Source organism: Camelus dromedarius, chromosome 6, assembly GCF_036321535.1.
Source record: "Camelus dromedarius isolate mCamDro1 chromosome 6, mCamDro1.pat, whole genome shotgun sequence".
Lineage (NCBI taxonomy): Eukaryota > Metazoa > Chordata > Mammalia > Artiodactyla > Camelidae > Camelus > Camelus dromedarius.
The window spans coordinates 16,351,140-16,371,427 of NC_087441.1; the positions used below are offsets into that span (position 1 = coordinate 16,351,140).

At 41.0% G+C, this 20,288-nt stretch overlaps 1 protein-coding gene across 3 annotated transcripts in view; it reads right to left on the bottom strand.

The window, feature by feature from the left end:
* SAMD5 (sterile alpha motif domain containing 5) overlaps positions 1 to 19,944 on the bottom strand; it is a 370,146-nt gene extending 350,202 nt beyond the window's left edge. For all 3 annotated transcript variants that reach the window (XM_064486602.1, XM_064486603.1, XM_031456515.2), the window contains exon 1: positions 19,226 to 19,944. In XM_064486602.1, coding sequence (XP_064342672.1) covers positions 19,226 to 19,690 — 465 coding nt within the window. In that variant the 5' untranslated portion in view covers positions 19,691 to 19,944. The remainder of the gene's footprint in view (positions 1 to 19,225) is intronic.
* Between the last annotated feature and the right edge of the window lie 344 nt (positions 19,945 to 20,288).

Below are 20,288 nucleotides of genomic sequence, written 5' to 3' on the forward strand. Positions count from 1 at the left end.
ATTTCATGTTGGCATTCATATCAGACTGAGATGTTATGTACACTTACTGATATACATATGTACTGTGTATATCTGTGGATGTATTTATAGTTATAGATACAGATGCAGATACAGATATATCAATACAGATCCTCCTCTAGATTAAAACTTCCATTAGAGCACAATTTATACCTTAGTTACCTTTGAATTCCCCCACATAACACCTAACAGTGTTTTGCACATTCTTGGCATTCAATAAATATTTGCTGAATGTCATTAAAAATATTAACAATAATCCACAATATGCTAAGGTGCAGAACTAAACAAAAATATGAAACTCACCATATCTAAGGCCCCAGATTTCTACTTTACAATGTTTCCTCTGCAAAACACTGTTCCCCATTCCCTCTGCAAATGTTCACGCTTTTCAGCTGAATTGCCACAAGCCCATTTCATGATGCCCAGACTCTGCCCCAGGAATTCACCTCTAGCAGACCATCTGAAGAGTGTGGTGTGTAGGTGACATTAACGAAATGACCAGAGGCAACCAGGTGTAGTCTCCGTGGTACATCCAGGGATAATGGTTGGACCTGTACCTGTTTACTGAAACTTATGATTAGTTTAGAAATTGATGCTGATCACTGTCCTAAACCCATCTAGCTTCCCAGATGGCACACTGGCTTTCTTGCTTGTGTTTTTCTACCGGTAGGGAAGCAGATGAACAGACTGATCCTTCTAAAGAAGCAGAATTTGTCAAGCACATGCAGGGATACTGACAATAACCAGTGCTTCTCTCACACAGGCTGACAGATGTCTCTCTCTTCATCAGACTTGGAGACAAAGACTTCCAGCTGATTTTGCCCACAAAGGAACCAACCACCATGGTTCAAACCGCAACGAAAACCTTAACTGCTCTCTTTAGGAGCTGGGTGGCTGTGGTTTAAACTTGACCTTTCCACTGTGACTAACAACAGTGCTAAGTCACAAATGGGAAAAGGTTACATCATATCCCCCTTGTAACCTCCAACTACCTATACTCTGGGTATCAACTGATTTCCCTAAAAGATCAAATGCTATTTACATAGATTCAGTTATTTTTTTTAATGTTTCTTTTCCTTTGTCTTAGTGTTTCATGGACTTTTAAAAATGTATTCCCACTTCCAAACAGGCGAAAACGATGACCAGCTTGCCTCCAACACACATCCCACCAGGGGTCCCCCACAGCATCACCTCCTCCATGAAATCTTCCTGCCCTCCAGATTGGATACCTACTCCACAGACTTCCACAGGAGGCTCCCACGTCTACTCATAGTACTTATCACAGTCAGACCATCGTAATTCCCTGTCGATTAGTCTGTTTGCACAGTAAGTTCTTGAGGGCACAGACTGAGTCTTATTTTCAAGGTAATTCTACCATTAAACAAACAATGTCTAACAGAAAGAGTGCTCAATTGAAAATTTTTGAATGAATGCAGAAATGAGTCTCTGCAATAGCACAAGCAAACATCAATTTGGAAGTAAAACAGTGTGGACAAAAAAATGTCACCTGCCATTCCAGTACACAAAGGATGTTGCAACCACCACACCAACCACCCCTGATGCTGCACCTGAGGGGAACTTAGGATGGAGAAAAACAGGATACTGGCCCTAGAGATTTCAGATGCATATCAAAGGAATAATTTCAGTAAGCCTAGACGCTTGCATCTTCCTATACATAGAAAAGTGCTAAATTCATTAACTTGAGAGGTCTGTTTTTTCTTTAATTAGCAGTGAACTTTTGATGTTCCAACTACCTGAGCTTGTTGTTGATTTGTTGTTTTTTCCCCAAAAAAACTCCTATATATCCTGGCTCCTCCCTTACCTCTTAGGACTAGTCCCTCAAGAGCTATGTGAAAGGCTATGATCCCACTCTTATGTCCTTAGTAACTCTGCTGAATAAAACCTAATTCTCAACTTTTAGGTTGTGCCCTTTTTTTTTCAGTTAACAATCGTAATATTTATCTAAGTTCTTACTTCAGGTCATCAACAACACATGGAGATCTAACTCCTCAGGTCCCTTATTATACACAGAAGCTAGAGCAACATACAGATCACATTATTTGAGTACTTATCACATCCTGTGAACTTTTCTAAGTCCTTTCTGTGTGTTATTTAAATGCTCACAAAAATTCATATAAGGTACATAGGACTGCTATCCCATTTTATAGATAAGGAAAATAAGGCCCCAAGAAGTATAGTAACTTGTTCAAGGTCTGCATTACTGTAGACAGAAATTGCCAAAAGTTCTTATGATTCCATTTTAAATTATTTTCTAAGAACTCACTATGTGTTCTTACAGAGTTTAATAGCATTTTGACAGGTTTGTTGAGATATAATTTGCATACAGTAATTCACCCTTTTTATCTATATGGCTCAATGAGTTTGAACAGATGTATGCAGTCATGAAACGACAACCACAACCACAATAAAATATGTAACATTTTCATCATCTCAGAAATTTTCCATGGGCCCTTTTGCAATCATTCTCATCCCTACAGCCCAGCCCATGGCAATCACTGATCTTTTTTCTGTCATTGTAGTTTTGTCTTTTCTAGATACCATATAAATGGAACCATACACTACATAGTCTTTTGTGTCTGGCTTCTCTCATTCTGCATAAGGCTTCTGAGGTTTATCCATGTTATTCCAAGTATCAGTAATTCGCTCCTTTTTCTTGCTCAGTATTATTTCATAGTATGAATGTAGGACAATCTGCTTATCATTCACAAGTAGATGGAGATTTGGGGTGACTCCAGTTTGGGGATATTTGAAATAAAGCTTTATGTATATTCACGTACAGGTCTTTGTCTGGACATAGGTTGAATGTCTCTTGGGTACAGAGCTGTGAGTGGGGCTGCTTGGTTGTATGGTAAGCTTATGTGCATCTTTTTAAGAAATTGCCAAACTGTTTTCCATAGAGGCTGGACCACCCTGCATCCTCATCAGAAATGTGTGAGAGTTCCACTTCCTTTATATTCTTAACAGCACTTGGTTTTGACAGGTTTTCTAATTCTAGCCATTCAAATGTGTCTCTGACCTTAATCTTCATTTCTCTAATGACTAATAATGTTGACCATCTTTTCATATGCATAATTGCAATCCATATATCTTCTCTGGCGATATATGTCCATTTTCCTTTTGAAATTATTTTCTTTTTATTAGTGAGTTGTTAAGAGTTCTTTATATATTCTTGCAAATTCCTTATCCTTGTCTCTGGCTTGAACTTTTATTTCCTTAATAATATATTTTAAATGTAGTCCTTAACAATATAATTTTTAATAAACTTTATTTTTAGAACAGTTTCAGCTTTACAGAAAAAAATTGAGAAGATAGTACAGAGAATTCTCATACAACTCCATACTCATTTTCCCTGTTTTTAACATCTGACATTACTGTGGTATATTTTTTATAATTAATAGCCATCTTTTAAGCTTCTATCTGATATTTGCAACATCTTGGTCATTCCTGGGTCTGGTTCTATTGACTGCTTTTTCTCTTAGTAGGTCACTTTTCTTTGCCTTTTTCCTTTTGCATATCTTACGGTTTTTGATTAAATACAAAATATTGAATGTAAAAGAGCAGCTAAGACTGAGGTAAATGAATTTACTTCTGGAGTGGACATGACAACTTCTGTTGTCAGGCTATTATTCTGAGTGGCTGAGTGACTCTAAGAGTATTGAGGTGGGTGTGTGCTTCGTTGATGCTATAGTAACTTCGGTGCAGCAAAGACTATGAATTCCTCCAGCACTGTATTCAAGCCACCTTGTGATTAGTGTGAAATTGGGGGTGACAGAGGTTTTTCCTAGTGTTCCTGTTTCACACTGATACATGGTGGGCTCAAAAGTTTTCCTTACTCTCCTGCAGCAGCCTCTGTCTTTGACAGACCTTGTGCACCAGAGTTTCAGAGGTGAGGCTTTTTCTGCATTCCTCCCTCTTCTACCCATGAATGACAGCCAGTCTCTATCTTGTATTGTTGGTGGATCATGGGTCCAAGCCTGCTCCCCCAGCTGTGGCAGACCACTAATCAGTATCACTTCAGACCCTGGGCACAAGTGGATTTCTCACCCCTCTCTTGGTGCAGATAGGATTTATTGAGCATCAGGGTAAGGCTGTGAGGGTATATTTTGTATCCCTGTCCCAATAGACTGCTAATCTTTGCCCACATCCACGTGTCTGAGCACGTTTCTTGTCCATCCCCTGTTTGTGTCCTATGACAAGTTCTGGGACAGTGTTGGATTTGGGGCCTGTCTCCCAAGGGTAGAGTTGATCATCTGCCTGCACCACTGATGGACTTTCTCTGGTGTCCTGCCCACTCTTAACTTTTCCCATGAGCATCTAGTGGAAGGAAGGCCTAGGACAGAGTGGCAAATAGATACAGATTTTCTTTGTGTTTAAGGTTCCTGGGAATTTAAAATTACCATGCTCACCCATACAAGCTTTTAAAAATTCACAACAATTTTACTTGTTGTCTTCTTCTCTAGGACGTATCCACTCCCTACCCCACAACTCTTCCCCATTTTCCTCACCTACAAAACAGGGATGGCAAAAATCACATCTCCCTCAGAGGTGTGTTATGAGGATTGAATGAAACAATGTAGTAAAGCACTCTGAACAAATAATATAGCCTGTTAGCCCGATTATTACTCGGCACAAAGCTGTTTCCTTCTGTTATATCTGAAGGGGCCGCCAGCAGTAGAAAGCTTCTCCTAACTTACACAAGTCTGACTGAAAAAGTAAATTGAGATGGGCATGGAAAATAACATTCTAGCTTTCAAAACTCTGGAGACAGAAAGGGAGGCAGATCAAGGAAGAAGGAATCCCCTCCAGATGTGGAGAGCAACAGGCAAACACGTCCGTAAGTAATGCAGATGTGGTTGACTTAAGTGTAAGTCTAAATTTCACGATTAAGGAAATCAGAGCACAATGAAAGGTGTTCAGATGACAGGTTGCGTTCGCTTTTCTTGGGAGCTCTTGCTTTGTCAATCTGCCTGCATGCAAAAGTACAGCATCACGCTCCCCCTCACCCTACAAACCACTTTTAATACAATTTAGCACGTGCATCCCAGAACAGCAACACTGGGGGTGAGAGCGAAGATCACACTTCCTGCCAGACAGCTGGCCTAACGTGGCTCAGCCGTGCAAGCATGTTACTGTCCCAATGTTTTAATGAACGATCAGAAGATTCAATTCACCACCATTTTCAAGGACAGAGATAAATACACTGGCCCAAATTGCTGTGCAGTGGCAGTAAAAACTCTGATTTAAAATGACAGAGCGATAAAACTCAAAAGTTATTGTCACCAAGCCAAACTCCATCTGACTCTCCATCACCTCTCGGTAAGGAAGTAGGTCTCAAAAGAGTAAAGTACTTTGCATACCCTCTGGCACAACTCTAATCTATAATGGATGCAATATGCAGATCCTGAATTTTCCTCCCACTGTGTGAGCTGAAGCAAGCGGAAGATATAAGGGGTTCATGGGATCCCACGTAGCAACTAAGTCCATCCTTTTTCTTTTCTTTTTTAAAGGTCAAAGTTTTATTAAGCATCTCAGACACAGTTCTAAAATTCCTGTTTTCTATTTTAACAAGATAAATGATTTCTAAAAAAGCAAAATTGAATTACACAGAAGATGACTGTTTTCCAGTTACTCAATAGAATATCAAATGTCTTTTTCACTATATTCTCTTAATTAGAACTAATTTCTAAACTTTAAATTTTATTAAAATATACCCCTAGCACTTACATATTATCATGTTTTACTTAAGCTAGATGAAACCACATTAAAAAATCCAGTACAATGCTAACTAACCTCTCAGCCGTACCCAGGTACCTGCTGACTGACCACCATACAGTTAGTTCTACACAAGAGGAAGGAAGGAAGCAATGTGAAGGGCAGCTGATGGTAGTTATTGCCAAACTGTCATTCAGCCATGAGCATTTTTTCAAATGTGTCTATCTTAAGGCGACCTTTGGCTTTCTACAGTGGAAAGAGCATTGAAAATGACTTTAAGTCATTTGAGCTTAGTTTCTGCCTCATAATGTACTCACTAGGTTATCATAATTAAGCAATATGCAATATAGCTTCACTGAGCCTCCATTTTTTATCTATAAAATGCCAACAGTTTATAATTCACACCCTATATAACTCTTAAGACTATCATCATAATGAAAATAAATTCATGAATAACAAAAGTATTTTATATTTTATATACTATCATGTAAATGTAGGATAGATTACAATCCATAGGAAATATTTTTAATCTGATTTTCTTTCTTTAGATGCCTTATTAATGACAGTGACTAAAGCACTGACTGTGGATGCATTTAACAACTCACCAAATTACCATTTCATTCTTTCACATTTAGGTAGAGATACGTTTCACCTAAACCGGATCCTGGAGTTAGCAAGTCCTGAGAATTGCTCAGCAGGTTTTTTTATGTAAAATATTTCTTCTTCCTAAAGATTATCTACAGTTTTATTACTTTCTGGCCATGAAAATATTGCTGCTACTTAATGCAGTACCACTTTTGTCAATCAAGAGTTTCCCAAAGGAGCACTTCATAATAAAGCAGTTGTCCATTCTGTGTTGACACATGGTTACTTTAAAGTGCCTGTGTCATTACTGCGTGATTGATGGTCAGCTTGGGAAGGGCTGGGTGCATCCATTTCTACAAACTAAGCTGAACTCAGCACCTAAGGTAGCTTTTTTTCTCCACAAACATACCACTCCTGTACCCCATTTTTAATCCTTGCTTCAGTGAGCTTTTCAAAAAGTCATTCTATCTGACCTGTCAACAAATGCTTAAACATAAATCAAGGATTTGTTATAATAATATTTCTTACAGAGTTTTCCATCTTTATCTTTGTTACAGTTGGGCTGTTGTTTCTATGCAAAGCCAAACATTCAAATTAAAATGAATGCCACTTCAATTTTTTGAACAAGGGTTTTTAATTTAACATGGCATCTGGCAAGCAGCCCCCATCTGTATTTTCCACAAAAAGGCCTGGGGTGGGGTGGGGGCAGGAAGGGAGTAGACTAGTTGATTGGGGTCTACAGGGGGAGGTGGGGGAGTGGGAGAGTGGGAGGATGAAGGAGGAGAATATAATTCCAGAATCTGGGAGCAATTTCCTGAACTGCACTGAGGGAGGAAAAAAGCCCATTTTGGCTCTCAAAACAGAAAAATCAATAAAGATTCAAGTTAACCCCCTCACCCCTTCAGAGTCTCTGCTCTCTGGTTCAAAAGCAAAATGTCTGAACAACCCAGAAAACTAAATTGTTACCCACAACTATGTGGCTATTGCCTTTTGAGCAAGAAGAGTGAGGAGCCAGTCCCCACACCCTACAGCTGTCACTGCCTCTCCAGCTTGTCTACACAGAGACAAGGAAGTCATCTGTAATGATATCATGACAGGAAGTCATCTTAATGATATCATGACAATAACTGTTGTAGTGGTTACCAAACTGAAAGTAAATGTCAAACACCGTTCATGAAAGAAAAGATACGTAATGTAAAAGAATGTCACAATAATCTAGGAGTAAGATCACAAAATTCCTCCTCTCACACTCAAGCTGCTTCAAAAGACATCATTTAAGGATGGTTTCATATTAGGAAATCTGTTAATGTAATACATCACAACATTAGGCCCAGGAAGAAAAAGATTCTCCATTATTTTAGGGGAGAGGTGGTTGATCTTTTTCACTTTTGCCTTTTTTTCTTTTTTATTGAAATATAGTCAGCTTACAATGTTGTGTCAATTTCTGGTGTACAGCATAATGTTTCAGTCATACCTATACATACATATATTCCTTTTCATATTCTTTTTCATTATAGGCTACTACAAGATATTGAATATAGTTCCCTATACAGTATAAACTTGTTTATCTATCAATTATTTTTAAGTTGCTAAAAAGATATTTAATAGGATCAAATATCCATTCCCAATAAAAATGCCTAAAAAATTAGGAAAACAAAGATGGTTTTCAACATCATGAAGAATATCTTTGTACACCATAAATTAATACAGCATTGTAAACTGACTATACTTCAATAAAAAGAATAATTACTGTATCTCAAAAAAAAAAAAAATAGCTTAAGCTGACAGCCAATGGCAGAATAACAAAATACCTGTAGCATGTAGAGTAAGACAAGAACACCTAATTTTCATTTTTCTTTAACACAGTCATATAAATTCTAGCCAATGCAATAAGACAAGAACACAGAAATAAAAGCTATAATTCTGATAAAGTAGGTGACAAAATTATTGTCTGTGTATGACTACATATAACATTAGAACTTTACCTTATATCATGTCCAAAATAAATTTCAGATGAATTAGAGTTAAATGCAACTGTGAAATCAAATAAAGTAACAGGAGATACAGATAAATAGTAACTGATTTTGAACTACAGGAGAATTTATTATAAGGATAAAAAGTAATCACAAAAATAAAGATTGGCTATATTTCTTCACTTAAAAAAAAAAACAAAACGAAAACCCAAAGGGCAAGTGTTTCCAATTGTTATACCAGACAAATAATATATATATTATTGTTATTTAAAGAACTTCTTGAAATTATGAAAAGAATATTTAGCCTCAACAGAATCATAAGGACATGAACTAATAATTTAAACTAGGTCTTTATATTGAGAATAATTTCATAATCATAAGGTTTTATATATACTACAAATATTAGCCAAATGTTTTGAGGAATTACTATCTGTCACCTATTCTTCGAGGCCCTTTTCATACACTGCCTTTCTGATTCAACAGCCTTAAGAAGTAGGTAATATTATACCCATTTTATAGATGAGGCAACTCAGGTTTAGAAAGGTTAAATAATTTGTACAAGCAAATGGTAAAAGAGAATTTAAATTCAATTCTATCTCAGTCTGTACCCTCTATATTCCTCCAGTCTGGAAGAAATAACTAAAATTACTGATAAGGTGGAATACATAAGAGTTTTAAAATTTTGGACATCCAAAACAAACAAACAAACAAACAACACCCTATTAAATTCTAAGCTAAACTTCACCAAGAAAAATCTCTGCAACCTCTAGGCAACAATGATTATTTTCCTTAATATATAAAGAGCTCCTCCAAAGCAATTCGAAGTGGTCTAAGACCAACAGAAAAAAATAGGCAAGCACCATGAACAAGCAAAACATAATTATAAGTATGAAAGCCACCAAATGAGATTATGTAAATCGGCAATCTAAGAAATCTAAGACATATCATTCAAAAAATGATGAAATGTTATTTCCCAAACACAACATTTTCAAATAACAGAGAAACTAAAATAATCAATAATTACATGGGTAAGGTTTCAACCCAATTAAAAAAAAAAGATTCAATTAATTATGGTGCTAAACTAAGATGGAATAGGTCTTAGTATTAAAATCATTTTTCAAGTGATATCTGCCAACAAAGGAATAGTCTTACCCTATTCTTATCCAATACTACATTTGTGCATGTGTACCAGGCAGAAATTCTAATTCATAGATGATTTTTAAAGAAATACACTGTACTGTTAGAAACTGTAATACAGGCGGGATGGTACAGCTTAGCAGTGGAGTGCATGCTTAGCATGCATGAGGTCCTGGGTTCAATCCCCAGCACCTCCGTTAAAAAAAATAAATAAATAATCCTAATTACATCTCCTCCAAAATATTTTTTTAAAAAAGATATATATTTAAAAAAAAGACATTATAATACAGACCATTTTAAATTTCCTCCTGATCTCCTTCAGTGTTCTCCAGATTTTCTCAATTTAGTATATTTACTTTTCAATCAGAAATGTTTTCAAAATTGTATTAGGAACACAGTGATTTATTCACTATCAAAAAGAACACTTAAAATTTGTAAAGTTCTTTTTGAATTTATAAAGCAACTTCATAAATATTATCCCATTTAATTCACACTACCACCTTCTAAGATAAATCCTGTCCCCATTTTGCAGAAGAAATACTTTTTCTTAAACTAAACTGATCCCATTTCCTTATGTCTTCCAAAGACAGAGCAGAAGGAAGAGTTCACCCCAGTTGCAGGCAAGGAAGGGGCCCTTAAAACAAAATTAAATTTTAAATTATGAACATACCCTACAGATAACTCTAAACAATGTTAGTGATAAAACAGTTCTCCCTGGAAAAAAAATTTTGTTGGCCTAACCTATAGCTGTCACAGTTACAAGTTGTAATCATGTATATATATTCACTTCAAATTAGCATCTTTTATTACCTGTCCTTTTTTTTTTATAGGCATTGTGTTCTCCATTGTGTTCTCCATGAGAACTCCTGTGTTATACAGTTGGTACCACCCCCACAAACTTCGTTATAAGAGTTCTTTTCTAAAATAAGCTTGTAAACGTTGTCATGTCCCTTCCATGGTATTACATATTCCTAAGTTAAACAATAGATTTGAAATGAACAATAATAGCACCATGATTTGTAAAAAACGGCAACAAAAAAAAACTTGTATTAGTTCAATTCTATTATTCTTATGTGACCACTGAGAGCTTTTGTGTTGAAAATTTAAAACAGTGAAACAGTACAAACTGCAAGGTATAATACGTTAGTTTGGTTAAATACACATTCTGTTTCATAGATGAAATGTTTTTACTAAATTTGAATACTTTAAAATTGAAACGTATTCTTTATTTTAATTATTAACTGTTTTAAAACCGAAGAAATCAAGAAAATTACTGCATATTATTCCATGACTAATACTTAAAATAATTTTGTCAAATTGAGGTGGAATATTTTAAACTGTAGGTGTCAAACACAGTAGATACACCTCTAGTCTTATTATAAAGTTATGGTATGTTCTAGGGAAAATATCTTAAGATCTGTTCATTATAATTTTGGCAAAGAATACATACCAATTGTTTTCCTTACCTTTTGGACATGTTCCAAATGAAGTAGGTCTTATTTTGTTTGTATTTGTAACTTTATGGAAACATAACAGCAAGGTTTTTAGAGCTCATCAGACCATTTCTTTCAATTAGAAGCAGTAATGAAACCTCTCTAAACTATTAGATGTCACTTAGTCTCTCTGTAAGACAGATTGTATGCTTAACGCCTTTTGACATGATCCACAGCTATTTGCCCTTAATAGTTTTTATATTGACTGAAAATGAGGATTCCCTTCCTACTCCTCCCAGGCCTTCTCAAGTCTGAATCAGTCGTTTATCTGAAATAGCATTTTTTCATAAAACTTAGAAAACAACTGTTAAAAACCTTTCAGCTCAAGTGCTAGCAGGAGCAATAATAAGCCTTAGCTTCAACCAAGGACTTGATGCTATTTCTAGCTCTTAAGAGGCTGTGACGTTGAAAAGGTACAACTATCATGGTCCTGGGTGGACCCCCCCTCGCCATGGGCAACATCCTTCCAAATACCTTAGGATATGCCTTGTTTATGTCAAGGACCAGCCCTGGTTGAGTCCATGTCATTGGACTCACCTTACTTCGAAAAAACTCATTTCAGAACATATTTCTGGTGAACTGAAATGTAATCACATAATCTGAAAAAGAAACTGCATTTTTATCAAAATTTCTGTCTTATTTTTCATGGGATGCCTCAGACAACTACCTAAGACCAGACGAAGTTCGTGAGGCCATCCTTAGTACTGCTAACCCTGCCTTGAGCATCTTTTTCTCACTGAGGGTGAGGAAGGAAGGAAGAGGACCACTGAGACCTCTTTAAGGCTGGTGATGGCAGGGCGGAGAAGAGAGCTTTCTACGAACAGCAGGTTGAGCAAAGGAACAGTTCTTGACCCACATCAGATTAACCCATCGACTGCTATAGTTTCTTATTATTGTGCACAGTTTACCTAATTCTTTTCCTTTTTGGCCACAGGCACCTTTACACCAGTTATCTATTCAGTGAGTCTATGACTGGTGGCCTTGCTCTTTGCAAACACATAGGAAACTGACTTTTGTGTTTTAAAAAGCCTTGTTGAGGAATTTCCATATTTACAACATGGCTACTCTGTAAGAACATATTTTTCAAGGGTTCAAAGGTAGGAAAAGGATTGTAAGTGTCATAAAATCTAAAGCCAGCTCACAAGTCACCCCAAGGGAAAACAAAACACTCTTTTGGTTGTCAGATTCTATTTTCCATTTCACATTTTACTGAATGTCATTACTCTTCTCTGATTTGATTACTTTAGGTATTTACCCCAAACCAGATCCACCTTAGAAGAAGGACAGCTGGCCACCACTTAAAATACTCTGAAGAAAGTTCTGCAGACCCCAGAGTTTCAGAAATGTTTTGAGTAGTGGCCATGCTGTAATCTACCAAGCGATGTTTAGAACACTACGACTTAACTTTGAGTAATTTTTGAAATGTTTATATTTTTAAAAATTATTTTCATTATTGTATCCTCAGGACCACAGAAATGAATGGGCATCATTTGTACTAAAAATTTACTGCTGATTAACTACCAAACACCCCAACCATCAGGAATAAAACTGGGCCAACAGGCTGTTCTGCACCCAGCCGACGGAGGCAGAAATGTCCAAGCAAGGCGAGGTATGGGGTAACAGAAGCTAACATGGGTGAGTACTTACCAGGAGCCAGGCTATTCATCTGGCAATTTTTTTTTTTCTCAGTGCCTGCTAATATCCAGCAGAAGCAGTTTGCTTTTAGCTGGGAAGGCCAGCAATACACCTTCACTGTCAGACCGCAAAGGGGGTATATCAATTCTCCAGCCTGATGTCATAATTTAGCTCACAGAGATTCTGTCTGCCTCTCTGTTCCACAAGATATCACGCTGGTCCATTACACTGATGGCATCATGCTGCTTGGACCTAGTGAGCAAGAAGTAGCAACTACCGTAGACTTATCAGTAAGACTTTTGCACGCCAGAAAGTGAGGAAACCGACAAAAACTCAGGGACCTTCTACCTCAATGAAATCTTCAGGGGTCTAGCGGTGTGGGGCATACCAACATATTCTTTTCTAAAGTGAGGATATGCTGTTGCATTTGGCCTCTCTTACAACCAAAAAAGAGGCACAAAAAAAAATGCCTAACTGGCCTCTCTGGAATTTGGAAGTAACCTATTCCTCACCTGAAACAAATACAAGTGCAAAATTCTCTAACTGTTGGTATTTGGAGAAATAATGTTCAACTTTTATATGGAGCAACTATTCCATGGCAGGCACTGGGTTAGGCCCCCTACATATAGGTTCATTAAACTGTGAGCAGGAGCACGTCTGTCCAGTTCTCTGCTGTAATCCGAGGGCTTGACACGTGGCATGTGTTCAATGTCTGTTATGTAAATAAATGAACAGATGGTTGGATGGATGGATGGCCGGCTGGCTGGCTGAGGGTCCACATATATGAAAACTCCACAGGCAGTAAACCCTAAGGAATGCGACGGAAGTGGGAGCCCTGCCAGCACCCCAGCTCTTGTCTCCCTCTTTTTTCCACAGTGTTCTAATCAGGGACTAAAAACAAAAAAAGCCTAGAAAGACCTTCACTGGCCTAGGCTGAGGATACTTGGCGATATTGGTTTGACTCAGGAAAATTGAACTTTGCCAGCTTCCAGTCTGTCCCAAATAACTTCACAAAGGCAGAAGAATTCTTGGGAGAAGGAATATTTATTGTCATTTCAGCTTCTGCCAGGACCCAAGGCACAACTCCACAGGACACAAGCATTATCTTTACCAACTTCTCTCTTTCTTTTCTAAATACCTCTTCCATATCCTTCACCCTGGCCCCAGACACAGGAGCCCTCATGCCACCTGTCTCCCCACATGCCTTCATCTCAGCGCATCTCTCCCAAACATCCACGAATAGCCTTATTTCTATGAGAATCCTGTTACTTAATTAAATTCACACTGAGGTGTGAATGAAGCTTAACACTCCTCCAGCATTATTAAATAAGGTTATACTAACTCAAACAGCTCTAATTGGTAGTGTGAGGCAAGGAGGTATTTTCTGGTGAAGAAATCTATACATTTGCTCCACCCTCTTTCTCCCCCTAGAGCCTACCTTCCACTTTTCCAAGGCTGCTAGAAAACAGAATACATTTACAGTCCGGTCGCATCCACATCTGCCACAACCCCCTTCCACACACATCACCAAGCTTACAGGACTCAATAAAACATCACACATAGCTCATAACCTGCAGCACAAATATATGAATGGTGAGGGTACCTTCTATTTCTGTACAGTTACATACATCCTGTAAGTATTACTGTACACATTTACATTTCGGCATAGCTATAATACTAGATCATAATACCTAATACTTACATATTACCACAAGGTTCCCTAGAACCTTCTATTCTCTCCATCTCTCCCCTCATTGATACCATGTAAATGGACAGAGAAAGGAGGCTCTTCAACGTCACCCCCACAAAGTTCCCAGTCTCCTCACCCATCCTTCCTCTCCTCCGCTCTCTCATGGAGAAGGCTCTCCCTTCCCACTGGAGTGAGCCCACATTATCCTTCCAGTGCCCTGGGCACAATCCCCTCCCACCTCCTTGATCTCTTGGGTCATCTCCCCTCTCCCATCTCTTCACCCTCTCCCTTTTTCTGGCTCCCTTCCACCAACACTCAGACATGCTGCAGCTTCTCTTATCCTTAAAAAAAAAAATCCACCAAACTCTTCCCTTGATCCAAATTCTCCCTTCTTCCCCCAGCTATAGCTTTAGTTCTATCTTATTATTCCGATTTCATTAGAAAGTTGTTTGGGTGGTACATCCAGACAATGGAATATTACTCAGTGCTAAAAAGAAATGAGCTATCAAGCCACGAAAAGACACAGAGGAATTGTAAATGTATGTTACTAAAAAACCAATCTGAAACCAATCTGAAAAGGCCACATAACTATAGGATTCCAACTGTGTGACATTCTGGAAAAGGCAAAACTATGGAGACAGTTAAAAAAAAAAAAAAGATCATTGGATGCCAGGGGTTGAGGGGAGAGAAGAATGAACGGGCAGAGCACAGAGGATTTTTCAGACATTGAAAATAACTCTGCATCTTATATTAATGATGGCTACAAGTCATTCATTACACATTTGTCCAAAGTCACAGAATGCACAGCAAGAGTGACCCCAATATAAGCATGAACATTAGGTGATTATATTGTATCCATGTAAGTTCACCAATTATAACAACGTACCACACTGGTGGGGGACGTTGATAACCGGAGACTATGCATGGGTAGGGGCAGGGCGTATATAGGAAATCTCCGTACCTTCCTTTCAATTTTGCTATGAACCTAACATTGCTCTTTAAAAAAAAAGTCTTTAAAAAAAAAAGTTGTCTATGCTCCCTGTTTCCCCTCTCATTGGTCCCATCACCTGAACCTGATATTTCAGAGGCCCCCTGAGGGCATGGTTGCTCCTTCTGGATACACTTCAGTTCTTGTCCTACTTGACCGCTCTCTGACCTCCCGACCCGTCCCTCCTCCTTGAAGGATCTCCGTTTCCGCTGACTCACCCTTTCCGCCTGTTCTTCGTCTTCTGACCATCTTCTAAGTCCTGGTGTTCCCAGGGTTCTGTCCTGGTCCCTTCTCCCTTCTCCCCTACAACTCACTCATATTCAACGTGTTAATGACTCCCTAATCTGTATCTTTTGCCCCAGGATCTCTCTCTGCTCCACAACCGTACTTCCAACTGCCAACTAGGCAACTGTGTTAGACATTCCACCCGCGCAGACACTCAGTGTGCTTAAACCCAAAGGCAACGTTTTCTTTCCAAACTTGCTCCTCTCCTGAGTCCCGTACTCAGGAAATGGCACTGCACAGCACCCCAACCTCTCTCCCCTCTCACCCCTGGTATCCAAACAATCACCCAGACTGGCAAGTCTACCTGTCTGCTACTTCCACACTCCTCCCTCACTGTCGCCATGCAGTCCAGGCCACCAGCAAATCTCTCCTGGCACTGCAACCGCGTTCTAATCATTTACTCAATCTCTGGTCAGGATCCATCAACAGCTCCCCTCTCCAGAGACACTCCAACTCCTAAATATGACTTCAAGGCCATCCAGCACCAGCCCGGCCTGTCTCTCCATCTCTTGCCACTACTCCAAGCATTCTGTGCTCCAGCCAGACTGAATTCCTTTAAATTCCTGCTGCCCCCTTGCATGCTCTCCTGGCCTTTGCACATACTGTTCTCTCTGCCTAGAACATTCGTTCCCTTAGGACCCTCATCTCTTTCAAGCTAAACCCACCATCCATCAGTTCTCAGACCAAAAGCCAGTTCTGGAAAGCCTGCCATGACCCCACCTCCCCACAAACTAGGTTGGATGCACCTGTCCACGGCATCGTGTGCTTCCCATCAAAGCAATCATCACTTTATCATTGTTATTCACTCCATCTCCTGTCTTCCCTGCAGGATCCCAAGTTCCTTGAGGGCAGGTCTTCTGCACTCTGCCAATCACAGTAACCTGGAGCCTGGCAGAGCATTGACACAGAGAAGCCTGGTCAAGTACTGAGATCATGTACACAAAGCTTTACCTAATTCTGACTTTGTGAACACATATCCCCTTCTCTTAAAGGTAAAATCACAGCAGTCAGAGAAGCTAAGGATGGGGCAGAAGAGGGACACAGCTAATGTGTTTTGATTTTAGGCAGAGCCCTCTTTCCAAGCTCCTGGTTTTCCAAAGCTACAGACTTCCTTTGGAAAACAAAGAGAAACTTAACTTTTCCTACATTTTTAACTCACCTGAAAGAGAAAAGTGGCAACTGTTGTTAAGATTTAATGAACACAGCACAGCAGCACAGTGCCCGGGAAAATTAACTGTTATTGGGGCAAATCCCACAATCCTACAGTCCTTTCAGGTAATTCTTGGGAAAACTCCTCAAGAAGCTGCTCAGAAAACATCGTTAATTATGCAAAACCCGAAACTTAAGAGGTGATGCACACAGAGGCAACAAATTCAGAAAGACCAACATTATCTGACACTACACATGTGTATGCTCAATTTGGGGTACATTAATTATATTTTAGTTTCTATTTCAGTGTGTGTGTGCTTATAACAAATATATAAGTGTACAGTAACTGAATTTCTTTTTAGGATTAAATTGGTCAGCTCCATTTTTTCGTCCTCAGAGCATCAATGGAGGGGGTACAAAAACACTTCAGGTCTCATTTTATTCTTTCATCAGTTCAAGAAAGAGAATTAAATATGTGTAGAAAGTGAATGAGGTATATCTTTATTATCACACATTATTGTTATGGGATTTATATAGAACTGGACAGAAATAATTATTTAAGTGGGAAGTAAACAGTATTACAATGCAAGTTGAAATTTCCTTCAATAAATTGCCCGTACTCAAATGCACAATATCATACCCTAATCCTGGCAGAAGTGCACAGTGCAAAGCCTTGCCCAGACATTCATGTCATTAGAATCCTCTTCTACTTATCCTTTTCAGCTTCAAAGTTCGATATCTAGGCTTGTCTTTATAAGAATCAGAACCAAAATGTGTTACTTCCTAATCCCACTCTCACCTCCAGCCCACACTCTCTTCTCTCTTTCCCTCCTCGCCCCACACACAGCTTTTCTTCTGAAAATAAGCAAGCCCTGGTGATACACCTTGTTCTCAGCATCCTTTCCAGCCAGGACTTGACCTGTGCCCTCACCATGTGCCCAGGTGTTCACATTCTCTCAGCCTAAGCCCACCTCACTTCCTGGGATGTCAATCACAAAAGTCTGACTGCTCTTGAACTCCTTTGACCTGCTGTCCCCAAGAACAGAGAATTTATTTTACACTGATGGTCAAGGTCACTAAAGACACACTAGACATATCTCTAACTCTACCTGCCTGGGAAAACTGTGTTCTCCCCTCCTTTGCCCAGTCTGGGGCACGTATCAGTAACACAATCAGAGTGGGTAACCAGAACACGTGTTTAATTTGCAGCACACTGTCCTCTAGGCCTGTATAAAACACATTTATACTCTCAGGTTATCTGAATTGCCTGTCTTACAAGATAACATACGGATAATGTTAAATTCTCTATTCCCATCTACCTACCCTAAATATTATTATCTACTTTTTACAAAGTTTTCCCTTGAACTCCCTTAAATACAGACATGATGACCTTCACGTAAGACTATAAAGCAATGCAAGTGTCCAAAACAAGAACACGACGTTTGGATTAACCGCATCTCCCTGTCAGGGCGCTGTGCTTACCCTGCGCCAGCTGCAGCACCCCGGCCATCATAGTCCACTGGGCTTCTCTATCTTTATGTCTTGATTTTCCAGCTGAGGTGCTCCTTTTCCTGGGTTCACCTGAGGATTACCTGTACTGTCTACTTCTCCCTTTCAAATCGGGACCCTCTACCTGGATGGTGGCAGAAGCCTAAACTGAACAGACTCAGCTGGAAGCAGAACTCCTGTATGAAATATGATGTTCTGCAGTCAGTTATTAAACACCCAAATCCACAGCTCAGCCTTCCTCACAGAGCAGCTGCCATAACCTCCCGGCCCCTTCCCTGAAGCTCCCTCCCAGGGAATTCCTCACTGGCTATTGAAAATCTCACTTTCTGAGTTATGCCTCCCTCTTTCAAATGCGAACCCACTCAGACTTCTAGAAGTCACAGCTGTACCTACTTCATCTCATCTGGATTAATAATCAACCAAACTGGTGACCCAGCACAGAACTCACACCCTCAGTGGCCCCATTAACCTCCCTATGCTTAAGTTGAAGGACTTATCCCAAGTGGACTGCCTTGTGTTTTGCTAACTTTTCCCCTAGACTGTTTCATGTCAGTGGTTCACTTTTCAAATTTGCACCAGTGCTGGGATTCGACTTGAGAGCAACAGGGCATGATTTCCCTCTCTTTAAAGAAAAGAGTTCGCCTTGGGAGCTTCCCAGAAAGGTAAGGGAAAGAACAAGAAAAAGAAAGGTCGAAAAAAACGTGAATTTTAACCGTTCTTCTGGTACCTTCAGACCCAAACACTAGGACGGAGGGGATCCTATGCTCCTGGAGAAGCACCGTGCGTGCAGGTCTGACGGCGACCTGGCAGAGACTCGGTCCTAGTTTAGAATTAACACCCCGGTGAGGGATCTTGTCTTACCAACCGCTGGTGACATCAGGAAGGAAGGAAGGAATAAAAAACAAACGGAGAAAGAACACAGAAGAGAATCCCAAATACCCAAAGCATCCTCGTCTCCTGGAACAGGCTGCCACGCCTGGGCTGGAGCGCCTGGGCCGCGCGTCCCCTCCCGCCGCGCGCCCCTCCTTACCTTGCGGGAGTACGGGGGCTTGCTCAGGTGGATGCCGTCGCGGACGAGCTTATCCCTGATCATGATCTTCAGCTTCAGTTTGGGGTAGCTCACCAGTTCCCTGCCGCGAGGGGCGGTCGTCTGGCTGCGGGGGTCCCCTCGGGTGCCCTGGGCCGGGCCGCCACACGGCTCCCCCCGGCGGCGGGTGGGGACCGCGACGGCCAGCGGCCCGGGCTGCGCGGGTGGCGGCTGCGGCTCGAGCGTGAAATAGAGGCCGGCGGCAGCAGCGTCCTGTTCCCGCAGCCGGCGCACGGCCTCCAGGATGCGGCGGCGGTGCGCGGGCGCCAGCACCCCGATGGCGTCCAGGTCCGGGTCCCCGATCTGTTTGCACACCTCCAAGTCATCGTAGCCGTTATCCACGAAGGACTCCACGTACTGCGGGAGCTGCAGCGCCTTCAGCCACTCGTAGACTATGTTGGTGCACATGGTGGGACTGGAACCCCGCCGGCAAACACCTTCCCAGCGCCCCAGCGGCACGGGAGGCACCAGTTCTGAGAACTTTTAATCCTCTCCTCCAAGGAGAAAAAAGAAATCTCAGTAAAGTTTTCCTTTTAAAGAAAAGGACAGGGCCGGAGACCGAAAGCCATCTGAAGAAGCCTGAGGAGGGAGAAGCGGGAAAGCGGCGAAGTGAATTCCCCGAGCAGCCTGGAGCTCTCAGGCACTGGCGGCAGGGCGAGCCGCTCCGCGCCGCCCCTGGATTCTCCGCCGCCGCCGCTGCCGCCGCCGCCGCGGCCGCGGGGAGGGGCGCGCGGCGGACGCGCGAGGGGGCGGAGGCGGGCGGGGCCGGGGCACACCCCTCGGACCCGCGCTGGGTCAGCGGCGCGCTGCGCCCTCCTGGACTTTCCGCAGCCGGGACCGTCCCGGAGCTGCGCGCTGCATCTCAGTTTCTGGCGGCCGCAGCTGGCGTCCAAACGCGCGCCCCACGCCGGGGAGGCGGTTCCTGCGCGCAGACCGGCGGCCGCCCAGGAGCGCCTCGTCTTCACGAGTGCGAGTCACTGTAGTCCTCCTAGCGGGGAGGGGGTGT